Genomic DNA, 24,879 nt, shown 5'->3' with positions numbered 1-24,879 from the left:
TGTCCATGCTTCTTTTGATGCAGCCTAGGACGGTGGAGGTCCTTGTCTGTGATCCTCCCTCTGAGACACATTCAACACAGCATAGCTGACTGGAGTTGTGGAGCAATTTGTGGGTTTTACCTGATAAGTTGAATAAGACAGCAGATCTGCTGAACTTCTTTGTATTCAGAATGAAAGACTGGGGAGTGGTGCAGATCGATTGGAAGAAGTGCATATTCCTATGCTTTGAGCACTGACTAAATGCAAGCTCCTGGCCTTTTGCAAATTTTACTTTGGATAAATCCCCTGTACGTCAATTAAACTCAGGCAGCTGAATTTTGGTTCAATGCTCTTACACATTCTGGAGACAAATCCTTCCTGATTGAAGCCTATAACATACCATATATGCTTTTATGTTAAAGCATTCATTTAGAACAGCTTTTAGAAATGTTCGTGCTGGGAATACAATAGCAAGTAATCCATACTGAAAGACTTTCAGTCTTGTGATTTTTCGATACCAGTGCCCAAGTTATATTCTTTTTGTGACAGAAAGTGTTACTTCCCATTGACCTTTAGGAAACTTAAGATTTTTCTCAGGAATCGCCGAAGGGCAAGTGGATAATTCACACATGGAAAACAATATGGCTTTCCTTTTCAAATAAGTAAAATGATTTATTAGCAGAAGTGCAAATAATGCAGTACCGTAAGTCTTGGGGCTGAATCCTGTTTCCTGTGAAATGATCTATGAAAAGGGGAAATCTATGTCTTCATTCAGTGCAGTGGGAATGAACATACATCCCAGCTATTGCTCAGCTGCCTGCTAATAGGAGTTTGAGTGCTCTGCAAATGTCCAGAGTAGCTTTCAAAGAGAGGAGCTCCACAACATGAACAAAGTGGCTTGCCACATCCTTCCTTCTCTTTTACCACTTGCAAACCCTCTTGCAAGACTGAAGACAGCAAGTTGGTAATGTCTGCTGACCTACATTCCCCAGTGCCCTGGAGAAAGTAGGCTCTTTCGGACCACAAAAAAGAAGGTGTGATTTGACCCTTTTAATGAAATTTTCAGAACAACTCTATCAAGAAGAAATGCATTCCTATTGTAATAGATGTATTTTAGGCCAAAAATAGAGCTGGGAACAGCCTTTCATTATGCAGCATGGCTGAACAGAGCAGACGTTTGAAAGAGTGAGAAATAAAAAAGATAAGATGTGTTCAGATCTTGGAGCACTTGCATAGAATTACTAACTCTCAGTCACTATATACAGTTAATTAATTATGTTCTCTCAACCCTGAAGGACTGTGTAATCTGTTATTGCATAATGACAAATACAAAAATGCTAACAACTACAGAATTGTTTTTAGATCCAGATCCCTTTTTATCTACAACTTTTCACTTGATGTGATTTTAGAACAAATAAACTATTTTGTTATAAGTCTTTTTGGAACGAAGCATTTTGATTTTTCAATATCATATGGCATTCTGTTTAGAAATTCACTTTATTTTTATTAAAAACATGTCTTTCATTAAAATACACTAAGAATGCAAGATTTCATTTCAAATTGATTTTCCAATTTTTCACCTTTTTGATCTTACCTTCCACCCCCGATACTAAAATATTTGCTTGGGGGTAACCTAAAATGATCCTCTTTCTCCCCTTGATTTTTCACTTTGGGCAGTGAACCAAAAAATCAGTTATATGCATAACTACCATTTATATCTTTCTAACTTACTTAATGAAAAACATTCAAAGGCCTCCTGGAACATCATGCAAGTGTTTTAACTTTTCCCACCCAAAGTAATATATGTGAAAAATCATTTCTGGCTGATATGTCTGGGTTGCATTCTGATATTTAGCATACTTGTGAAAGCAAAATTATCCTATTTTTATACATGTATCATAGTTTTGAAGCAGATGTTTTTAAAGCACTTTAATAATTCGTAGAAATATTAAGCTTATGACTTGAAACCAGATCAGTTTGTGTGCATAAACATGTCAGACGACACACATGCATGGGATAAATACGCAGAGAATATAGATACTCATCTACACAGTACTGAAGGAAAGATTAACCTCATAAGGCTCAAATTTTTAAATTCTACAGAAAGTCACAAAGTGAAAAGAGGATTTTGATGCAAGTTTTTTACATGTATGCCATTGCATGTAGCATTAAACCCTTTTACAGTGGTGATTAAAGCCTTCCATTTTGAATTTTGATAAACAAATACTTCTTAAAGTCTGTAATTAAATGTGATGAACATTATTAAATATTTTCCAAACTTGTCCCACATACTAATACTGTTCCACGACCAGTACCTGAATTTAAACTACTTTCTGCTCAGCAGAAGTTACTGAAAGACATGTGACGAAATGAAGCAGCAAATAACAATTAATTCTCACCCAGCTCCACATCTTGATCATCTGTGAGTACAAGGATAATATTTGGTCTGATATTTTTTCTCTCCTGCTGCACACGTCCTCTGAACCTCGGAGACTTGATGATGGAACAATGACTTGTTAGCAGTTCAGTACTGAGCACTGCCAAGATAAGTGCAATCCAAGAAGACTTCATAGTAGTTCCAGTATTTCAATGAAAAGACTGATCCAGAAGAGCCTGAGCTCTATTTTCAAGACCTGTAGGAAAGAAAAGAAATTCTGTTCAAACAATAAATAAACATCCAGTCACACAGTGAAAGGGTGACACTCAGGGAAGTCAAGCCTGACACGTACCGTTTAACATGATTATAAGCCATATTGTTGAATAAGAGCTTTATTCTGTCATTTTCTAAGAATAAATTTGGTCATTCTGCAACTACACTTTCTCAAATGATTTTTGCTTGAAGTCATAACACTGCCTGCATTTTGTACAGACATGACTTCTAGTATGCTCTTTACAGTGATCCTTTTCCTATACCCCACACTTCTTTTTATGCAGCTTGTTCCTTACATTCAGTACCTGAGTGCAGTATAAAACTGTCAGGATGCAGACGTGTTCAGAACATCTGTAGGAGGAGCCCTGTAAGAAGGAGAAAGCAGAAGGCTTGTCAGTCAAAGACCTCAGTACTGTGGCTGTGCCTAATTCAAAGTCTCCAGAACTGGTTGTTAACAGCTTCTTTCTCTGTCCTGAAAGAAAAGAGTAGAAAAAATTTGCATTATCCCCAGCTCCCCTACTTAACTTAATACTATACCTATGTAGTGGTTAGACGGCACCTTGGCTGCTAGAGAAAAAGGACATATATCTTACATCATCAAATGCAGGTTCTTTTCCAACATTTATAGTCAGCCTGAGATTCTGACAATAAGACTTAATTCTAGCATGTGGCACCTGGCAAGCGATAAAGCTATTTTAGGTTAACTCACCTGCATGAGCGAGTAAACCCTTACAACACAGAGGGGAAAGCATGGCTGTCATTTGCAATCTGCATTGGATCACTACATGAAAAGTCATCTTCCCACTGAGAAGAAAGCTCATATTAAGTGACAGTCCAGATGATCTTACCCAGCATTGTGAAGGAGCGTAACTGGCCCTCAATCAATCAACGACAGACCTGAGTGCCTCATCCATAATGCACAGTACCTCTGGCACATCCTCGTCCTCAATACTCTGCTTCCAGACTCAGCTCGGTACGTTATCAGAACCCCCTCTCCGTGCCTGTCAGTCACACAGCCTTGCTTTTGTAAGACCTGATGCAAGCACAGAGGCTTGGCTTTGCTGCAGCAGATTTAAACCTGTGACTGAAAATAACTGATTGGGCCGGGGAGAAATGGGGAGCCACTTAGACTTTAACATTTTTGGCATTACTGACTGCAAAATACTGTCCTGTTCCAAGGGAAGGCAGGGAATATCTGGGGGCAAAAAGGAAGCGGGCAGGAAAGAAACAGCAGATTCATGTCTGCTCCCTCCAGGGTATTGACCTGTCACATACGCTCCTTCTGTTTTATTCTGGGACTATGGATAAAGTACGATAACATCGGTCAATTAAAAACCTCCCAACAAAACAACAAAAACCCCACAACACAAAACTAAACCACCCAAGCCCAAGAACATTCAAAAGATCTGCCCAAGGGGAACCTTGGATTGGAACTAGGGTGCATACTATATATTTAGACTGGAGCATAATTCTTGAGAAGATCTGTGCACCCACACCTGAGATTTCATATTCAGACATGCAACATGAGCTATAAACAGATTAATAAGCAGAAATAATTTAATGAGAGTAATACAGAAGACAAAAAGGGCCCCATCACTCACCTAAAAATGTGTTAATAGGAAGGTGCTCTAAATTTCAGGGGAAGAAGCTGTAGGAGAGGGAGGGGACTTGGTGCTGGACTGCTAGAAAAAGGATCGTGTTCTTGTTTTCACACACACCTTTTATTTTAAGCTTCGCAAGCTAAACAGTTTCATGCTCCTCACTCTGGCAGGCTGTAATTACACCAGAAGAGTGTGAACATCTTTAAAAGGAAAATCCAAGTGTCTGTTGCAGAGAAATCTTGTCTTTTATTGTCTCTGAAGCAACAAACAGTCCATTCTCTGACTAACATCAGAGCAACGCAACACCAATACCTGTATTGGCATTTAATATGAAACACCATTTCAGTGCTTACACAACATTCAGATAAGTAGACTGGAAGTCTGTAATTAATCTGGAATGACTTTTAAAAATATTTCAATTTCCATGTGTTTGTTCCAAGACACATAAAAGCTATCAAAAGCTCCAAAGACCAGGGTTACTAGAAGTCAGCCTTCTTTTGACAGGCACCAGACACCACGCGCTCTTGATGCAAAAGCAGAAATACAATTTCTCTAAATGTCTGATCTTTAAATAGCAAAACTTTGACTTACTTACCTCACAAAGCACAAAAGACTACGTGAAATGAGACTCAATGTTTAGTTTCTTACCTCAGTTGTACCGTATAGCAAACTTTTTCAGACAATGTTGACCCAGAATGCGCAGTCATCCTGACTGCACTGAGCAAACATTGGCACCAATGTGTTTGAATAATCCCCCACAGTATGAAACTCCAAGTTCCTGATAATTACACCTCAGTGCTAATAAAATTTACACTAATCCAAATGAACATTATCAAGTATTCTCCTTTTCACCCTCTTTGGGTTATGTTAGTTAAGTCTTAAAAAATCCTTTTGTTTTAGCAAGTTAGGGCTACCTTAGGCAAGTCTTTTCCTGGAAAAAGATCATGAAGCATTTCTTTTCTCTTTGATGGATAAAGGAAAATATTTGGACTGATCACATATAAAATTAATTATCCAAGTTTCATTGAATGGTTCTTGTACAAGAGCACAGTAATGCCACCTTTGTTGCTCGTAACTATTTTGGTTTTGCATGTGACAAATCTTTATAAAAGATGATCTTTGACAACTTATCCTTTTACAGTTTGTTTCCCAGTCCTAAGAGGAAACGAAGTAGAGAAAACTCAAAACATAGGCTTGATAAGGAAGACAAAGCTGCAATGTTTGTGCTGGATACTGGCTAGTAGTCTACAAGTGCCCGTACAGACACTGTAATTTGTCTTGAGAAACAGATAAAAATAGGAGAAATTTTAAAACAGAACTTTTCAAATTCATGTGGGGATGTAAACAGGTTTTTTGTGCAGTGTTCAGAAATCAAGATGGTACTACAAAATACTTTCCTCTACCCACGTAAAGAAATGCTGATTGTAACTTCCATATCTGCTATTTGGAAAATTTAAATAATATTTTTCCTATAGAACTTACCCATGATAACTGAAAGATAGTAAGAAAAAAAAACGAAACTAGAGGAATTCAAAGAATCTATTTTTCCTCATGTAGATGCATTTTTTTCTTTCTATCATTTTTTTTTTCCTACAGGAGCACAGATTTACAGTTTGTACTCAACTTTCTTGTTATAAAATCTGACAACTTGGGTCTTTATATGTTTCTGTGCTGCTAGTATTACAACAGGCAGTTCAAGGACTCGTTGGCATGGAGAATTAATTACCTGTGAAACTTAAATTACATTGGCAGGGCAATGCAAAGAAGGGCTACAGTGCCACTTCATGTGATGTGGCATAAAAACTAGGACTTTATTTCTAGGTTTCTTAAAATGCTATCTTTCAATAACTAGCAAAAAAAAAAGAAAAAGGCAAAATAGTACCTTTTCCAACCAACTGTAATTTTATATTCATTTTGGCAAGAAGTGTTTAGGATTTTTCAGTGCATCAGCTGAAAGGACTTAATTTAGAACACAACAAAAGACACGCAGTTTTCAAAAAAGAATATTTCATCTTTGAAAATCCACCTTGTTTTCAAATCCGCATTTTTTACTGTGTCCGCTTATAGTCCCCTTTTGTGTTTGACTAATAAAAAACTGCCCAGAATCATAAACTTTGTTTAGGAAACAAGGCACTGAATATCCACAAATGTACTCCACTACAAGCTTTAAAAATGTACGGACTTCTTCATATTTAATGTTCTACAACTGTGCCTTAAGGGCTTCCTGGCATACATGAACAGATTTCTTTCTTGTTTGTAAATCTGAAGTCAAATGTGGGGATAACGAATAAGAGTATGGCTTTACATCCATTCCTAATACCATAAGCTATGCATTGCTTCACATAGGTAATTCACGACCAAGTGGTAACAATGGGCAGACAACGTTATCTTCCCTGCACCAAAGTGTTTGTGTTTTCTTTTGAGCATGAGCAGTGAGGACAGCACATCATCCAAAGTCATAGGTTAAGGCCTGCTGTTCCAGTGGCCTTTCCTTAGAAACAAAAATGGGTCAACTCTGGCCAATAAAGGAAATAGCAGTTATAATAATAATAATGCTAATAATATTGTGGACTGAGATTGCGGAGCTGAAGAACCATAATTCCAGTTTTTGTTCCCCTGATATTAGTAATGGATGTGCTTGGTGAATTGAGAATATAAGGTACCACAGGGATCCTAAATCCAGAAAGTCCTAAAAGTGGGAACAATTTTGTGGCTGTTTGGTTCCTCATTACTATCCAGTACCCTACTGATTACTTCTCTGTGCTTAGATTTTCCTGCCTCTGAAACTTGACATAGTTGTATATAATTAAGATACAGTCCACAAATGACAGTTTTCATAGAATGGCCTAGGCTGGAAGGGACCTTAGAGATCATTTAATCCAACCTCCCTGTCATGGGCAGGGACGCCTCTCAACTAGATCAGGCAACACATGGGGTCTGAGCAGGTATCGAACCCGTGACCTTGGTGTTGTCAGCACCACGCTCAACTGACTGAGCTAACCTGCCCCCTCCCTTACTTAGGACATTCTTGAGATTTGCTAACAAGTGCTAGAAACTTACACAAAAATATATCAGAAGCATGGAAAATAAACAGAAGGCCTTGTCATTGCAAGTGATAGGTTGCCTCATTTTTTTTATGCAAAGGATCATCTTGGATAAATTCCTCTTACACGTTTCTCTGATAAATAAATGGATAAAACTGCCCAAACAATCCCCCAGATATAAATCACCACAAGAAAATTAGCTTTCCTTCCTCACTCCAAGCAGAGGAGCATTATCTTCTTGCATATTATACCTATGACCTGCTCACTTGACAGTTTTATCTTTGATGAACTTTTTTTACAAGAATATAACCCCAGTGTTCTCTATTTTCTTAGATTAGACTCTCCGTAAGAAAAGTGTAGAAAGGCAAATGAAAGAAGAATTCTCATCATTCATAAAAAGAAAAGTAGGGATTCTGCTGTTGACAGCATTTTGTAATTCCCAGTACGACTTGGGAGGCTGGTCACGTTGGTGGGCACCTGGTCAGTAGCATTTCAAAAACCTGCCAGTCTGCCTGTAGTGCCTGAAATCACTGCCATTTACCATCATGTTAACTGGAGGCAGCTTCACTCTCCAGTGCCCCTGCAATGGCCAGATTCAGTGGTTTATGCCTACCATTTTCAGTTCTTTGCTTTAAAGTGTAATGTGTCCACCACGTAAAGCTGCCGTACTGCTGAATATTTTACATATATGGTAATTCCAAGATGAAAGGGGGTGAAAGGGGTTTTCTCAGCAACACATGTACAGTTTCTCTACATTTTGATGTTTATGCCAAAGGGTGGATACTCCTCTTAAAGTCTCACATAGTCTATGCTATGAATCATAACAAGTGTGTGGTTTTGTATCTATCAAAATTAGTAATTCCATGAGATTAATAATTTCATGAAAGTTGTGCAGCCAGATTGAAACTACATAATATAAGACCAGGTGGGTGAGATGTTTATCTGCACCGAAGAAACCTAGTGCTTCAGAAGTCTTAAATCTCTCCTTAAATCATATTGCCTTGACAACTAGAGGATTGTAAGACCCTACAACAGCTATAACCACTCTCGATTTCACTAATACAGTGAAGCACTTAACTGGAAAAAGCAGCTGACAGACGACTGTTTTAAGTGTAGTAATGTTAATGCTCTCCTCACATCTTGCACTTCTATCTTGTATTTAAAAAGCAAACACTGCAATCTCAGACTACCAGATGTGACCGCGTGAAACTGTGGGTCAGTTTCCTGTGGGAATATCAAGCCTGCAGCCATGGGAAACACATTTACAGTACAACAGAAGCCAGGAAAAAGCAAGAACTACCATCTCTTCTTAAAGGTTAATCCCCTAATCTTAGTTGTAAAGTACAGGATTTACAGTGATCACAAAGAATGTAGTTCCTATCTGGGTCTAATCTAGTCATTACCTATTGGATTTCCAGCACACTTTACTAATCAATCAGTTATCTGCTTACCTTTCAAATGTAATCTATGTATTATAATGATGTATCATCAATGCCTCAGGCTCGATTAATCTGAAGTACCTATAATTTGAAGTAATTGCAGGCAGGGAGAATCATAACCTTGTATTACGTTTTTACATTGTGATTTTGCAAACAGTTACAGACAGGAAAGGAAAAAGCCTGCAGTGACTTGAGAGCATAATGCACACTTGCTAACCCGCTTTTATAACTTTGTACAGGTTAGGGGATATCTTTAGTAGGTAAAAGTTTCCACCACTTCATATGTCACAGTAAAACAATGAACTCCAGTAACATTTTGAAAATGCATAATTGTGGAAGAAATTATCTGCCCCTGAGAAAGTGAAAATGTGTCTTTGATTTTAATGCTGCTAAGGTAGTCAAAATAAACGTTAAAGAAAATAATTTTTTTAATATTAACTTCAAATCTGTGAAAGCTTTAAAAGAAAATTCCCACTCATTTTCAGTAAGAGTGCCTACTGCTAAGTTAAAAATTTCCAATAATATATAGTTACTTAAATTTATTTCTCACCATCTGATTTTCCCTGTTTTAGAATTTCATATTTCAACACAGCTAAAAAGTGCACTTGTTATACAAAAGAGCCTGGTATAATTGAGCGAGATGACGTGCCCCACAAGTAAAATCAGCCATTCATGAAAGCTGGTCACCAGAGGCCATTTCAAACAATGCATATTTCAAAGTAATCTAAAGTAATCCCTTTTCTCTACTGATTTGGTTTCCAGGCAGTCTTAAGCACATGTGCGCAGCAAACAGGAGGCTTATTAAAACCCGATGTTATATTGGAAGTTATAATGCCATTGCCTTGTGATTGAATTCCGAGTCTGTTAGTCTTCAAAGAGAGGAAAAAAAAATCAATTAAATTTATATGCTTATTAAACATGAGTGTCATGATACATGCAGTTTATTAGCAGTTGCTAAATAATTAAGACAGAGAAAGACAATTAGATGTGCACTAGGCTTCAGATTGATTTCTGATACAACGTTTTTTTTTCAGTGGCTTTCCAGCTACCAGGTAATATAATTGCTAAAAGACTCCAAATATTTTTCAAATATAAAGAGTAACTTCTGTGTATGAAGTCATTTAAGGTAATTTTAAAATTCCATTCCAAAACCACGTATCTTTGCTATATTCCTGCTCACTTCAGCAGCATGGGGCTTTATGAAAACATACCGTACAATAACTCACTGACAGTTCAGTGATCCAGTAAGTAGTCTTGAGGTGGGAGATCATATCACAGTGGTGAACAACAGCAACACAGTTTGCACATTTCTTTAAGTTCCTATTTAAGTCCATCAGCTTTATAAACTGTGTAAGAGCATAGCTTTTCACATCTCCTTGAGATAGAGAACTCCTTCAACTTAAATATCTTCCCCTCTGCAGGTCTCTTTGAAAGAGGGATTTTTGATCTTTGATTTGGTAAACTGTTTTCCTAAATAAATGCACATCATTAACTTGAGTATGAGGACAGCATCTTTAGCACAGAATATCTAAGGATCTGCATATATACAAGAAGACAGGGAACATGCCCATTTCCTCATGGTAACATACACATCACGATTATCCCGGGGAGGGGTTAGGGCAGGTTGTGCTATCATGCAGGTGGGTGGTCTTGGGTGGAAGCTGAACCTAAAGAACCGCTGCTCTGGCCACTCTCCCTGCTGACTGCACAGGGGAAGCAGCAGGAGCGCATGAGGATGAGAGGAGTCTATGTAAGGACTGGAGCATGAGGAACTGGCAGTATGAATCTATTTAAATGTATGTATGTAAACAGATAAATCACCCATACTCCTAGGAGAAGATCTCAGATATACTTTTTGCTACAATGCAGAAGGACAAATTATTCAGCAACACCACAGAAATTTAGATAGGTGCCATCCCCTGGGAAACCAGAAGAATAAGGCAGTTCCTGTAAGTGCTTTTGAAAAATGTATTCTATTATACTACAGTGCAGGAAGTGAACTTATTCATAACATCGGTACGTTGTGTATGTGCCTATGTGCACGCAGATCCAGTACAGACTGCATATGTTGCCACTGAATTTTTTTTTGACTTCCAGATCTGGAGCTCAAGCCTAATATTCAAATGAGTTTTACTCTCAATACATTCAAACTTAATTTAACAGGACTCAAATATATTCAAAGGTTTAGGTTGTGACTATGATTTTTTAAGCAAGATCTTCCTTACTAGGTTGCTTCTCTTTGTCAAGCAGCTTTTCCAGCCCTGGCACAGTATGTATTTTACTTATATACATGTAAAAGATCCTTAAAAGACCAAGAAATGTGTTTTTAAATAAGTTCCTCCCTGACAAACCTGCACTATAGAGAAACCAACTCACTAATAACAGTAAACACACAGTCAGACCAAACAAAACAATGTTACAAAAGCCAGATGCTTCATATCCTTTTCCATAAAGACTAGTCAGTGAGGAAGTTGCACTGACTTGAGGCGCTGCAGAGAAGCACATCACCCCTGTTATCTCTCTGACTTTTAATCACCTTTGTAATCAGAAGGTCCCTGATGTTCCCCAAGCTGTGTTAGCTGTGAGGCACAAGGTACAGCTCCCAGCCCAGGAATGCTAGGGATTTTTGTCTGCTATGACAGTAATCCTTTCAGTGTTCTTTGCCTCCTGCCCCCTCACTGTCCCCGAGTCCATCCTCAAGCACACACCTGTGTACACTTGCTGGGGACCTGCAGCTGATCCACCATGGGGAAACTCAGAAAGTCATCTCTACAATGGCCTTGTCCTATCAGTTTACACAGGAATGGCAGCAATGATGGCAAGGAAAAGGACTGATGGATTTTACTGCCCAATAAGGTATCGAAGCTCTTACTTAGATCCTGACACACGTGTTCTGCTGCACAAAGTAACTATGTCTGCTGGAATCGATGGGACTGCTCAGCTCCTTAAAACAACCTCCTGCAGGCTATTCAACACATCTCTGGCGCAAGGTTCCTTTAAGATCTTTGTTGAGTATTTAAAAAAAACCCTAACTCTTAGTGGCACATGAGGAAATGCCAAAATGTACAAAGCATTTCAACACTGAATTTCATCTGAAAATTAGTATTCCTATCAAAAAAGCCTGAAATTAGAGTCACACTTGCCTGTTCAAGGACAGAATATACCATATACAGCTGATATGTCCAAGGAATACGAATTCTCTCAGCCTGGATTCTGGAAATCTGTTCTCAAAGAGCTGTTTGAAAATGATCTTCTCACTGAGATCTAAGAGACTCAAGAATGACTTGTTGAAAATATCATGTGAATAACTTTATCTCAGAAAACATTTTGAAAGGGCAGCACATATAAATGAGCTTTCATTCTCCAAGTGAAAATGCCTGTGGAAAGACTTTCTTCACCCTTCAATTGCACATACAGGTACTTTCAGTTTCACAGTCCTGGCTTCTGTAGATGAAAGAGCAGTTTTAAAGCATGGAAGATGAAGTTGAATACATTCAAGCACACATATTTTTATTTCCAGTGCACTTCTTATTAAGCAAAGTTCCTATTTAGCCATGGAGAAACATGATTTTCTATCATCTTTATAGATGATATCTATATCTTATATCTTTATAAACAGTCAATTATAAGCCTGTTTATGATCCAAGATTTTACTAAGATGCTGATCACAAATTGGTTCTGTTTAGCTCTAACCAGGACACCACTTTATGGCCCAGCACCTGACTTACCTGCATTACACACATAAGGGGAAGGCAGGAATGGAAATTATTAATCATTAGGTAGAATCTTCTGAACAATACAGAATGGATCAGGAATGGGAAAGACCAGGATGTATCAGAAATCTCTCACCGATAACGGAGAAAAGAAAGGCAAAGGGCAGAACTGTAGTTCTTTTCTTCATTTTGTGTAGGAAGGATTTTTAAAGTCATCCCAGTTTACAGTGATAATTGTGGGGAAACCATCAATGCTTGCTTTACTGGATGCTTTTTTTTCCTAAATGTAGATGAGAAGTTCTTATGTGAAAGGTGTCTCATAAACTGCGTCAATGACCCAATTCAGGAATGCTTAGACCAACATATAGAGAATCCACTTATTTGTCCTTAGCAGGCTCAGCTGTGAGGTCAGACCAGGCTGCTCAGGACTTTACCAAGTCATACCTTGAAAACCCCCAAGGACGGACACTGCCCAAATGCTCTGGGGACCCGTTCCACTGCTTGCATCTTCTGAGGGCGAAATTTGTTTTTTCTTATGTGCAGTCTGAACTTTGTTTCAATCTGAAATTTGTTTCAATTCATGTCCATTGGCTCTTGTACTCCTGCCATACATGACTGCCAAGAATGGGGCTCCATCTTTTTGCTGACCTTCCTGTAAGAACTGGAGGCTGCTGTTGAATTGAAGCTGTCTCTGCTCCATGCTGAACAATGCAGCTCCCATAGCCTCTTCACACAGGGAAAGGGCTTCAACCCCAACAGTCTTGATTGCCCTCTGCTGAAATCACTCCAGTTTATTGATCTTTCCTGCATTTGGGACCCAGAACTGTTAGATGTTAACAACTGCTGAGTCAGATATATTTTAATATTTTTTTAAAGAGTTATTGGCATTGTTTAAAGAGGGCAAAGTGAAGTGAACTAAGTGAAATGAAAATTTCACACAACATTTCACTTGTGAATGAATCAGTGAAGATTTTCAAATAGTTGGATTGACTGAAAACATGTTTTTTTCCCGCTGCTGATAATTTCTGAAATGTTTGTGTTATTCTGAGGACCAAAAATAAATAGTAACATAAAAAAAGCTGGTTTTGCTATATTTATAGAGTGATCAAAGTTCTTTGAACTGGGGAGAAATCTTCCAATTATTTCAGCAGTCATTGCTCCAGGAGAAATGAAAACAGATTTAGACATAATTTTAGGGGTTTTTTTTTGTTGTTAACAAAACAGAGTGACTAAAGCAGTCAGTATTTAGAAAAGAAGTGCAACTTTATACATGAGAAAAGAGAGATTTAAAATCCCCTCTGTCCCAGGCGCCATGTAAATGTAAAGAGCACAGCTGGAAGAAAACAAATGATATGACTGGTTTCTGATGAGCTGGATGGTGTAAATGTTTCATGCTAACCACACTGCACACTCATAATATAGGAGCTAATTCATCTGCCATGAATACATTCCTGTGTATGTTGTCCTTTAAAATAAACAAGCAAAAATTAGTAATTTACCTGAAGTTAAACAAATAATTTTTCAGAGGGACTCCTTCTGTCTCATATGGCTGATTTTAAAGCCTAAATGCAGGCAGTTTAAATGCTACATCCTCTGTCTCACTATATGAAACTGTTATTGCTGTAAAATATGGAATTTCAATTTTTTAGCACTGTCAACAAGTTCCAATTGTTCCTGAAAATATCATTCAGGCTGCTTATTAGTTTCTTAGAAGACTGCAAAATTCTAAACACAGGGTGGCAGACAGTGAATAATGATAATTTTTCCAAAGCCTCTATTTACAATGGCATTGCATTTGCAGAATGTGTTTATTTCTAGATTTAATACAAGAAATTTTGATGGAACGTTTGTAACCACAATAAAGCAATTTTATAGGAAAAGCCTCCTGGAAAAATAGGCTAATCACAACCAGCCCTGTGTGTATTATATTTTACAAATCCTTTTTGTTTCTTAATATCTTAAAATTTACCATTCTTGAAGCTATCATTATGATCTATTAACATCATAATGATTAATGTATTTTCCAGAGTCATTCTACAGTAAGAATGAAGTTACTAATTTACATTTGTTCCCACAGAATCTTCTCCATAGTAAGGGTTTCTGGTGAAGGTAGCTCTGATTATAAGATCTTACTAATAGATAAATGGATACTCTGAGACTCATAAGCATGTTAGACTAACATGGCCTCCAGATTACTTTCCTCCAAAATCAGAGGTACTTTCCATGGCTTACAGTGAAGAGCAAACAATGCCTCTTGGACAGAAGACTCAGCAAAATTCTACAAGGAAGTCATGGCGTAATGCCCCCTGTTTTCTGCCTAAACAGTTTCTTTTGTGTCAGAAGAATTCAACACTGCATGTTAATATCGAAAAACTTCCATAATGAAAATGCTGTGTTACTTGTGTGTAGCATCCTGATGCTTATCTGGAAACCCTAACTTGCACCTGAAGAAAAGCAGGAAAGCTGTTTGGAAAACATTTACTGTGGTGGTGGTGTTAAACAGAGAGGCAGCGCAAATGACTTCCAAACTACAGACAGTAGGATACCCTGAAAATAAAATATTTTCCTGTCTCTGTTCTTTTATTCAATTTTACAAGGTGCTTTAAAAAATTTCTAGCTCTCCTTAGCATCTCCTTTAAAATCAAAGTGGTTTCAAGCAGATGACATACCCTAAAACCTGTCTCCAGACCTGCGGGATGGGGATGACAGCACCTATATAGCACCTAGCACAATCCACCACTTGGTTGACTGCTCGAGTTACCCCACATTCGTTTTTTTTCCGTTTTACTGAAAGGTCCTAGAAGCTTACTTCTTCCCTAGCTGGTAAAGTATCTTTAGTTTATAGACATGCTAAAATTTTGACAAAAATATACTAGACATTTCAGTGCATAAAGAGAGAGAAAGGATCTGAAATGAAAAATGCATTATGCTGAAGTATTGTATGGCACCGGATCATGTTTCTATGATCTCCTACACTAAAACTCTGTTTACCCCTGGTCAGAGGCATTTATCTTAACATTGCAAGCATTTGTAAGACTGTTCCACATTTCTTTGCTTAATTTTCTTTCCCAAAACTAGGCCTTTACTGCAATATCAAGTTACATATTCATCTTTTTCATGGAATAGAGCTAGGAAAGAGCAAATGTCTGAGTGCTGGCATGTGTTTCCTACATTCGCTAATGCAATTTTTATGTATTCACAAATAAAATCCTCCTGTGTTTCAAGTAACACCTATAACTGCATTTTCAGGGCACAGCGTGGGCCCTGTGTGTCATGGCTGGGAGCAGCCAAGCAGGGCCTGGCAGCCTGTCGTGTCCCTTCCCCGGGGCAGGAGCAAGGCTCAGGGAGGAGAGAAGAGGCCATTGTGGCAGCCCCAGTCCCAGGCACTTGCCACCTCCCTGGGGGTCTGGACAGGTCCAGACCCAGCTGGGACGTAGGCTCATGGGTGGGCCTGAGAGAGCAGACCCCATGGCCTGGCAGGGCTGGGGGGAAACCCGGGGGCTGGAATGGGCAAGTACATTTAATCAGGAAATTAAGGATAAATGCACAGAATTAGCTGTTCCATGGGGAAGGATGTAAACAACAACAAACGAATTAAAATGGTGGAACAATATAGTGGAGCATGTTGCAAATCATCACCTTTACTAGTACGATAAAGAGGGGTATATTTATTATAAATTATCATTATCTTCTATGGTTTCAGTTCAGCAGTTTATACAAAATATATATCAACTGTTAACAGTCAAATGATAACAGGTTTTAGCTTACAGGTGGGACACAGCAGGAAGGCAATTTTAGGAAGCAAATAACCATAACCAAATAGCAAGAAGCTTTTGCTAATGCACTTTCTTTTTAGCGTCAAATTGCTTAAAATCAAGGCAGATGATTGATTAGTATGAATCATATGTATCTCCTAGACAGTGTGATGGATGTCCTAAGTCTTTATCTAATACCTGCCTAAGGCTTATGGCTGAAAAACTACTCCTTATGCCTTATGCTATAGAAATACCCCATTGAATACAACTTTTGGACAAACTTTTAATGTGTCATTCTCTGTTGTAAACTATATTTTGGATATAACACTTTCAGTATTTTCTCATGGTTTTTTACATAACGTTTTTCATCTAAGTTTCTTTATTCCATCTGGGTCGTACTGCAGCACTTTAGGGGGCCGGTTAGCTCAGTGGTTTGAGCGCGGTGTTGACAACAATGACCAACACCGAGGTCGCGGGTTCGATTCCCACTCGGTCCCCATGTGTTGCCAGGTCTAGTCGAGAGGTGGCGTCCCTGCCCACAACAGGGAGGTTGGACTACGTGATCTCTAAGGTCACTTCCAGCCTAGGCCATTCTATGATTCACTGTTCAAAGAATTAGCTAATTGATTATCACCAATATCAATGAAATAGAACTGAAACTAGAACAGAGAAGAATCAGCTTGACTATTTTGAGTCCAAGCTAAGCTTTCTGCTTACTCCCAGACTTGAGGCTTAGGTGGAAAACCTTGATGTTTCAATCTGAAAATAAATTTCCGTATAACTTCATGTTGTGAAAGAAAACCAAAAAACATTGGAAGGCTTTTGTTTTCATTGCACTGTGAAATGAAAAAAAATGAATCCTCGAAAGCTAAACTGCCATCCTCTGGCCAGCTCTATCTTTAATAAAGACATAGTGCAGATAATATATCCCAATGATATTAAATGACAACAGTTTTAAGTACAAGGTCTCACTTAAAACCTGATGATATTACTACTGAGGATGCTATGCCAGAAGGACTTTCCAAACCCAACAACATTCTATAATTTTTTATGGATGATGACATGTCAATCTAGACTGGACTATGAGCTTGGATTCCTAGTGGTCATCCAGGTAAGCCTCCTTGAAGATGTATTCCTGACTTGTTTCCATTCATCAACCTTGTATCTGAGCTAAGAGTTTCTTACACTTATTAATCTCTCGTAAACTGATCACATACTCTTCAGAAAGGATAAGCTGACAATGCCATATTTGGGTCAATGTTCAAAGTGAAACCATGGTTTCACTTACTGCTCTATACTGTAGGAATATAAGTCAGACTGTATGTCTTCAGTAATGTATGGTGTGTGTTATCTTAGGAGCTAAGTAAGAGAAATGGAAGAGATTTACTGATATTTAGTAACACAAAATTTTCAGTTGGGTTCATGTCACAGTCTTCACCTGTATTATGGTTCTCTGCCATATATAAATACATAACTATCGGACATTTTACATTTAAATGCTCCTTAACACCATGCCTTTTCTCTCTTTGAACACAGAGGGCATTTAAATTGCATAGTCTGCAGGTCATTCAGACTTCAGTAATGACAATACCAGTGGTGACTAAAATATGACATATTACTTACTGTTGTGTTGTGAGCTCTCATGGTAGATGCATCATCTTTTAACTGGGCATCTCATCCCTTGCAGCAAGTGCACCATGTCTTGAACAAGTGTAAATTAGCATAGTTGTGCTAGTAGATGAACTTGCTGATCCCATGGTCGGGCTATTGTTATTATCCTGATACTTTTTTCACAGATCTCAAGATTAAGTGGTCTCTCAGAAAAAAGTCCTCACAACACACTTGTGCCTCAAGGAACAGCACTTGCTGACATTTGAATAGTAGTCATCATTTGTTAGTGTTTTGGTTCATTACTGGCACAGTCACCAGTAAGACGTTTTCCTCTATCTGCCTTTACTAGAACAGTTTTTAAGTCTGTCTAACGATATCAAACGACATCTGAACCTAATTTTTGCTCGTGCCCCTTCTCTAGCAACTGGAAAGGAGCTTAAAATGACTGTCGTCATAGAGGTAAGGTTCCTTGCCAGTAAGGAAGCCCTATTGCAGACAGGAGGAACCAGGAACTACTATTCTAGTGAAAATGTCTGTTAATTACCATTTTCCCATGTCTTTTCTATGTATGTAACACACTGAAATTTCAGTAAAAGGAAAATTTTATGGTCTAGTAATCAACGTTTTCTCTGCTTCCACAGCTAACTATTACTGCTGTTGTCACCTGTTTTGACAACGAAGTGTCCCCCTTTCACTTTGGCGAATAATTCTGTATCTTGCAGTAACCAATGGTTATGATTAGCATATTATTGTTATTAAATAGCCTTCAGAAAAGGATATTGACAACTAAAGATGGAATACACCCATTAATAAGCATGCAGCCTCCTTTACTAACAAATGTTTCTTGAATTTAGCAACTTTTCTGTGATGCTTAGTGGTTATGCATTCAGTGAATATTTCCTACTTTTTCCCTTCCTCCAAGAAAATCACATAATGTAAGCACATCAAAGCTGTTGACTATAAGGAATTAGCAAGTGATCACCCTGTGGAGGGTCTCTCAGTCTATGAATACTACTAATAAGGCAATAAGTATGAGAGTTTCCTCAATGTGTAATTGCTTACTCTTCATCTCAGCAGGTTTTTCTTTACTTAATCATCAGCAAAATAACCCATGTAAATCACAAAATAGTCTAGTTGTTTGATCATCCCCTTCCTTTGTGTTAGCCCTTTGATATTTAACCTCTCATATTACTCAGCTTTACAAGGATGCCTTCCAGAGAAACAGTATGTCTCATTTGATGCTATATTAATCATTTGAAGAGAACATGTATGTTGCTAGGCTGGCAGTAAGTGTATGCATATGAAAGCAGACCCAGTTGTGGGCCACAATGAGTTCCTTCTGCAAGAGACCAAGAGCCCTTCATCTTTATTGACCTAGGGAGCAGGTCAGATATGATGGCTGCTATAACAAAGACAGTTCTTGAATACAAAAATGCCTTTGCAGTCACACCAGCTAATCAGTCTGAAAATCTCAATTTTATTTGGCTTTAAAATACTTCAAGATAACAGCACAATACGGCTGACATGCTAGAAGAAAGGCTAATACTTAATCTTTTCCAAGTGGTGACAGACATGCAAATTGCCTTTGGCAAACTCTAAGTATCTTTTCACCTACTAACTAAAGCAACAACTAACTGCAGAAGAAGGCAACTTTGCCAGGTAAATGACACTTGCTTCTCTATTACCAAAAAAAAAAAAAAAAAAAAAAAAGAGAGGAGAAGTCTTTGTGTTAAGTAATGGGCTATTTTGTGACTGTTTTGCTCTGCAAACATTTTTCTTTTCACCTTGATTGTAAGACAGCAAGTGAACTGCATGCTAACTATGGCACATTTACCTGTTATTTTCTATGATGAAGTAGATGGTGAACTGTGTGCAAGAGGATGCTGAAAAGTAGTAACTTCAAATCTATCTGTATTCAGGTGAGAGGCAGAAGCTTTCACATGGATCACAACAAAATAAGGATAATACTTTCACCTTTTTCCTGTCCTGTGGCACCTCACTCAGCATAACCTGAAGAATAAAACTTCTAAGATCACCATAATGAAAAAATTAATACTCTTACACATATGTATGTGTTACATTTAGGGTAAAAACTCAATAGTTAAAAAAGCATTTAAAATTAAATTTTAAATGGCAATCTCAAAAGAGGGAAAATTTAACAGAATGAATACTCTTTTCAACAACATAATAAACTCTTGCTTATAGAGATACACAACACTCCAAAACTGCTCAGAGATTAAGGTATGTAAGTTATGTGGCAAATATTACAGGGATGTTAGTTTCTATCCTGCTTCATGGGATGAAAAGGAATGCTGCTTGACTCCTGCTGTTTTTGAATGAAAATCTAATGCTTCATTAATATTTATCCCTTTCTCTTCTAACCTTACTATACATGCTCTCTTTTGGAGTTTCAGGAAAACCAGCAATTATCACATCAAAGGTCATCAGTCCACCAGGGAAACTCCAATCCTTAACTGGTGGAGAATTGCTGCAGCTTTTGCAAACATCTCAGATCAGGCGAGCAAGTGTTTTCCCTCCTCCCTTCCCTCCTGTGACTCTTGTTGATTTTATTTAATCAGCTTAGAAGACCTCCTTAGTTTTCCTGTGATGCCATACACTATCCTAGACATCAAAAAGATTTTTATACTGCTGTTATATTTATACAGAGAGAATAAAAGAATAACAATGATTTAACCATGCTGCACAGTAGGTCTGTTCTGAAACAGTCTGAAGGACTCTGCTTAAATTTCCAAAAAGACATTTTTGTTAAGCTCCATTCTGTAGTTATTGGCAACTCTCTTACCTACTTCAGTACTAGCAGTAGCATTAAAGAAAGGACGTGAAGATGAAGAAGGAACGTGCAGATGAAAATGACAGAGATGCTCAGGTTACCAAACAGCAGAAATTGGGAGAATAACTCAAAAATGAAAGGACTCTACTCCTGCCAACAGCAAGCATTAAATAAAAAAGGTATGAGTCAAACTCCCAAGACAAATCAAGAAACTGTTTTCCAAATAATGGTATTTTAAAAAATAATAAATGCTGTGTTCATGTTACTTATCTTTTTGTTTCATAGCCTCTGTGATTGAGCATTTTGAAAGGTTTCTTGGCAACTCTAAGTCCTAAAGAACATTTATTTTTAATTCCAAATGAAAGATAAGTTTTCCTAGAATCACATGATGCCAAAAAATGATATGTCTGATAAAGCAGGGAGAGTTGGCAGTGCTAAAAATGTGTTTTCTTCAGGGCTGAGAAAGACGGATTTCTGATGACATGCAATGGGAAGGGTAACACATTCATTTGTGCTTCCAGCCTCTCTGGAGAATGGATGACCAAACATCATTAATTCTGAGTATTACTTTTTTTGGCTCTTGCACATTTGCACAATGAATTGATTTAGACATGTAGGAATCTTGATGCTAACCAAAACATGACTTCAGTGTCATGTAGCCTGCTAGCTTGGGCAGGTTACCTGCACTGAAACAGAGTATCATTCAGTGCTTAAAAAAATCATTAAAATAAATCAACAAATTTGGTAAAACTGCCAGGGAATACTGCTCCACTTTGTCTGAAGTATCGTTTCTTTCTGACTGCTATTTCTGGCTCTGATCCTTTGCACAACTACTGTGGCCAAATCCCATTAAATAAGAGTCTTTCCTATTTTATGTGCGAAGTTGTGCAGGCAGTTTGCCTTCACAATATTGTAAAGCAAAACCAAATAGTTTTATCCAACTTAGTACTTTAATGTAATTAATTAGTTGATTTGACTTAATAATTTAATCTGTGCTCCCCAGTGCCTCCTTTAGAGACAGAGAGTAGGACGGAACACTCCAATGTTTTGAGCGAAGCCAGCTATATGTTTCTGAAGCATGGTTTTAATTTTGATAGAATTACAGGTTTGTAATTCTGTGTTTCTTTTCATAATAATAAGCTAATCTCACATCTGTAAGGGTGGGGATCCATTTAAGAAGTCACAGTACCATACAAAGATGAAATTTCAGTCCTTCCCAGCTCTGGAGCCCTTCTTACCAAGACATGAGCTGATATGTCCCTCCTGCATGAGAGACTTCCCCCACCATGCACTACATCATGTAATGGTTTTGGTGAGGATCCTGTTCTTGTACTGATTTTGATAGGGCAGAAGGGGAGAAGAGGGAGACAGGCAGAATTGTTTTTTCTTCTCACAGGCAACAGAAGGACCAGAGTCTTCTTACTGTGTGCTGGCAAGGTTGGGAACATTGGTATTGCTACTACAGCTTCACATAATGGCCTTAAGATGCACATAATACATCACATAATGACCTTAAATTCATTGGACACCCTGCTAATGCAGGGGCTCCTATACAGTTAACTTTCTTAAGGTAAACATAGTAACATGTTTTTACTGTACTTTCATCTTACTGGTGTTTGGGAGTTCAGTGTGGCTGGTCTAGCAAAGTAAACTTAAGAATTATTGTTCAAATAGCTGAAGTGACTGAACATTTGAACGTGACTTCAGAACATGAATATTCTCTCAACAAAATACAACACACTGAGGAATTTTGCCTATGGCTGTGGTAGGATTGAACTGAATCAATCAAAAAGAGACATTTCTTCAATTTCCAGCTGAGAATGCAAAATACAGAAATTAGTATAGTATAGCAAACAAGCTGCCATTCAAGTAGTGATATTTTACCGTTCTGTTTTTTGATTAGTACGTTTGGCCACACTGATATTATCAGCTTCTTAATTCCTAGTTACTGCTCTGCTTTTAGGTCAGCTAATTTTGTTACAGTTCAGTTAGATTTCACAAGCACAGCAGCAAGGAGCCATAGGTCAGCTGAGTTTCACTGCGGTGCACTGAAAGTCCGCTCAGGTGAGCTGTTTTTTTAGGGAAGCGGTGGCAGCAAACAAAAGACATGTCACAGGTCTGCCGTGTGAAAGCCAAGTATGCTGAACTGCCCTTAAATTAGATCCTAGGTGAAAATAACAGCAGAAAAGGCTTTCTTTTTTTCAAGAATTCTTATATAAAAAGTGACACCATTCCTTTTGTATAAAACCCCACTGCCCATATCAAAACCTCCATCCCATCAACACTCAGCCACGGCACTATAGTCACTGAATATGAGTTGTTAGAAACACACTAAGACTGTCAAGCTGATGCAGAACATTCAATCCTGAGAGAGTTACAGGACAGAAATGATGCACTAACCAAAGCTGCCCTGGTTAGCCCTTTTGGGACTCTGTGATAAGCATTGATTTTCATCTACTAAGAAATGGTTCTGAGCATTGTACCCACCAGATCACCTCTTTTCCTGAATTACAGTTCTGCGATGAGGATGCCTTGAAGATAGATTAGTTTACCCGGTGGATACACTTAAGGTTTCTCAAGCTTTATGGAAAGACGCAAGTTTATGAAACAGAGAATAGGTAGTGTGCTTTTGACACAGAAGCTTCTGCAGTCTAGGCTGTCTTTTTTCAAGGCTGAGGAAATTTAGTTGAAGAATACAGTATCTGGATTACACCACTGGAAGGGCAGAGGTTGTATAAAGTACATTGGGTTTTGCATTTGAACAGATTTATAGTATGTCTATGGGCTAGCACAATCACATTGAGGAAAAAGGAAATGCTCTTGAAGTTTCATGTGAGATAAAATATTCTTACTTATTGCTCCCAGGCACCACATATTACAGGACTGCTGCTTGTCTAGATACAAGGCTGTGACTGATGATTAATTAGCTTAACTTATACTCTCATCAAATTCTCTACTTCCATAAGTAATTTCTTAAATGGCTTAGCTCTTGCAGACAAACTCAGGCAATTATTGACATAGTTCAAATAATTCAACACTTCTAGCAGAAAGGCTCAAAGAAATACAAGCACACTGAAGTCTTACCAAGAGTCTGTAAGGAAGTTTTCTCTGGGGTCACGGGCAATGGATTTGCTTGACTCCACAGAGATTTCAGAATCTGTTCCACATGGCATGTCTTTGGCCCTTGTTTTGATAAGAAAAGATTAAGGGACTTGCCCAGGCAAATACCAAGACACGTTTGGAACGACCTGTATTTATGTGAGTTCCCAATGCATAGGACAGACAACACTGACACTAGCATTTTTCTCAGTTTAGGCAGTGTCTTAATTTTTCCACTGTTTACACTAAATGTCTAGGAAGTATAGGTCAGAATCTTGTCTACGGCTACAATCTACAAATACTTGTTGTATGTGGTTGTTACCATTTGGGTCAACAGGGTTATATGCTGTCAAACATCAGCCAAAAATGGATCAGACTGTATTTTAATGACAAACAGAACCATCCCAATATAACTTTTATTTATTTTCAAATTGTGAGGCTTAATTAATAAATAATTTTTAGAAAGTTCCTGATGATAAGTTCCTATAGAAAATAAAAATATTTGCAACCCATAGAAACTTTTGTTTCAGCACAATTAAGATTTTTTCATGTTGGGTTTTCTCTAATTATGTTTCAGTCTTGTCTACAGATTTTATTTTTCCATTGTCTAGCAGGATGTTTGATGTTTCTGGATTTAATTTATACACAAGATAATACTATAGTTTCAGAATCTCCACTACTTGAAACAGGATTTTTGAAAAGTAAGAATAAAGAAATTAATATTACAAACCCAGAGAAGCTAGGGAAATATTCCAAAAGTCTATCATCATCCAGAACTCTCTGCCTTTGGCAAGGTAAAATCAAGGGCAGCTAGGAACAACTTCGTTTCAAAGTGCCTCCATCAACTATGGAGATGGTTCAACGGCAGCGGCTTTCACAGCCATCATGAACTACTAAGATTTTAATAAGTCAGAGGCTAGGCTTTCAAGATTGCTCTAGAACATATGTGTCTCACTGTCACACGAAGAAAGTACTCATGTATGAATGTTAAATGTTGGGAGAAACTGAAAAAATCAGTGCTAGAGCACTGTTTGTTGTTACAGGCTTTCAAGAGCTGCCCAGGTCACAGTGCCAGTGTCAGTCTAGGACTGATGCATTACTCTCCTGATGTGAAATACGGTTTAGAGATAAATACACATCCTTTAAATTAATCTCTTATTAAAAACTTAAAAGCCTCTAGCCTACTAAACCTAAGTA

The 24,879-nt window shown here is 38.0% G+C and overlaps 1 protein-coding gene across 1 annotated transcript in view; it reads right to left on the bottom strand.

Annotated features, from left to right (window-relative positions):
* SULF1 (sulfatase 1) overlaps positions 1-24,879 on the bottom strand; it is a 102,174-nt gene that overhangs the window by 61,596 nt on the left and 15,699 nt on the right. Inside the window, exons 3-4 of the mRNA XM_009873820.1 lie at positions 2,935-3,101; positions 2,379-2,612 (exon numbers count right to left, since the gene is read on the bottom strand). Coding sequence (XP_009872122.1) covers positions 2,379-2,550 — 172 coding nt within the window. The 5' untranslated portion in view covers positions 2,551-2,612; positions 2,935-3,101. The remainder of the gene's footprint in view (positions 1-2,378; positions 2,613-2,934; positions 3,102-24,879) is intronic.

This window comes from Apaloderma vittatum, unplaced genomic scaffold (genome assembly GCF_000703405.1).
Source record: "Apaloderma vittatum isolate BGI_N311 unplaced genomic scaffold, ASM70340v1 scaffold9977, whole genome shotgun sequence".
Lineage (NCBI taxonomy): Eukaryota > Metazoa > Chordata > Aves > Trogoniformes > Trogonidae > Apaloderma > Apaloderma vittatum.
This window is presented reverse-complemented; position numbering and strand designations above follow the sequence as displayed.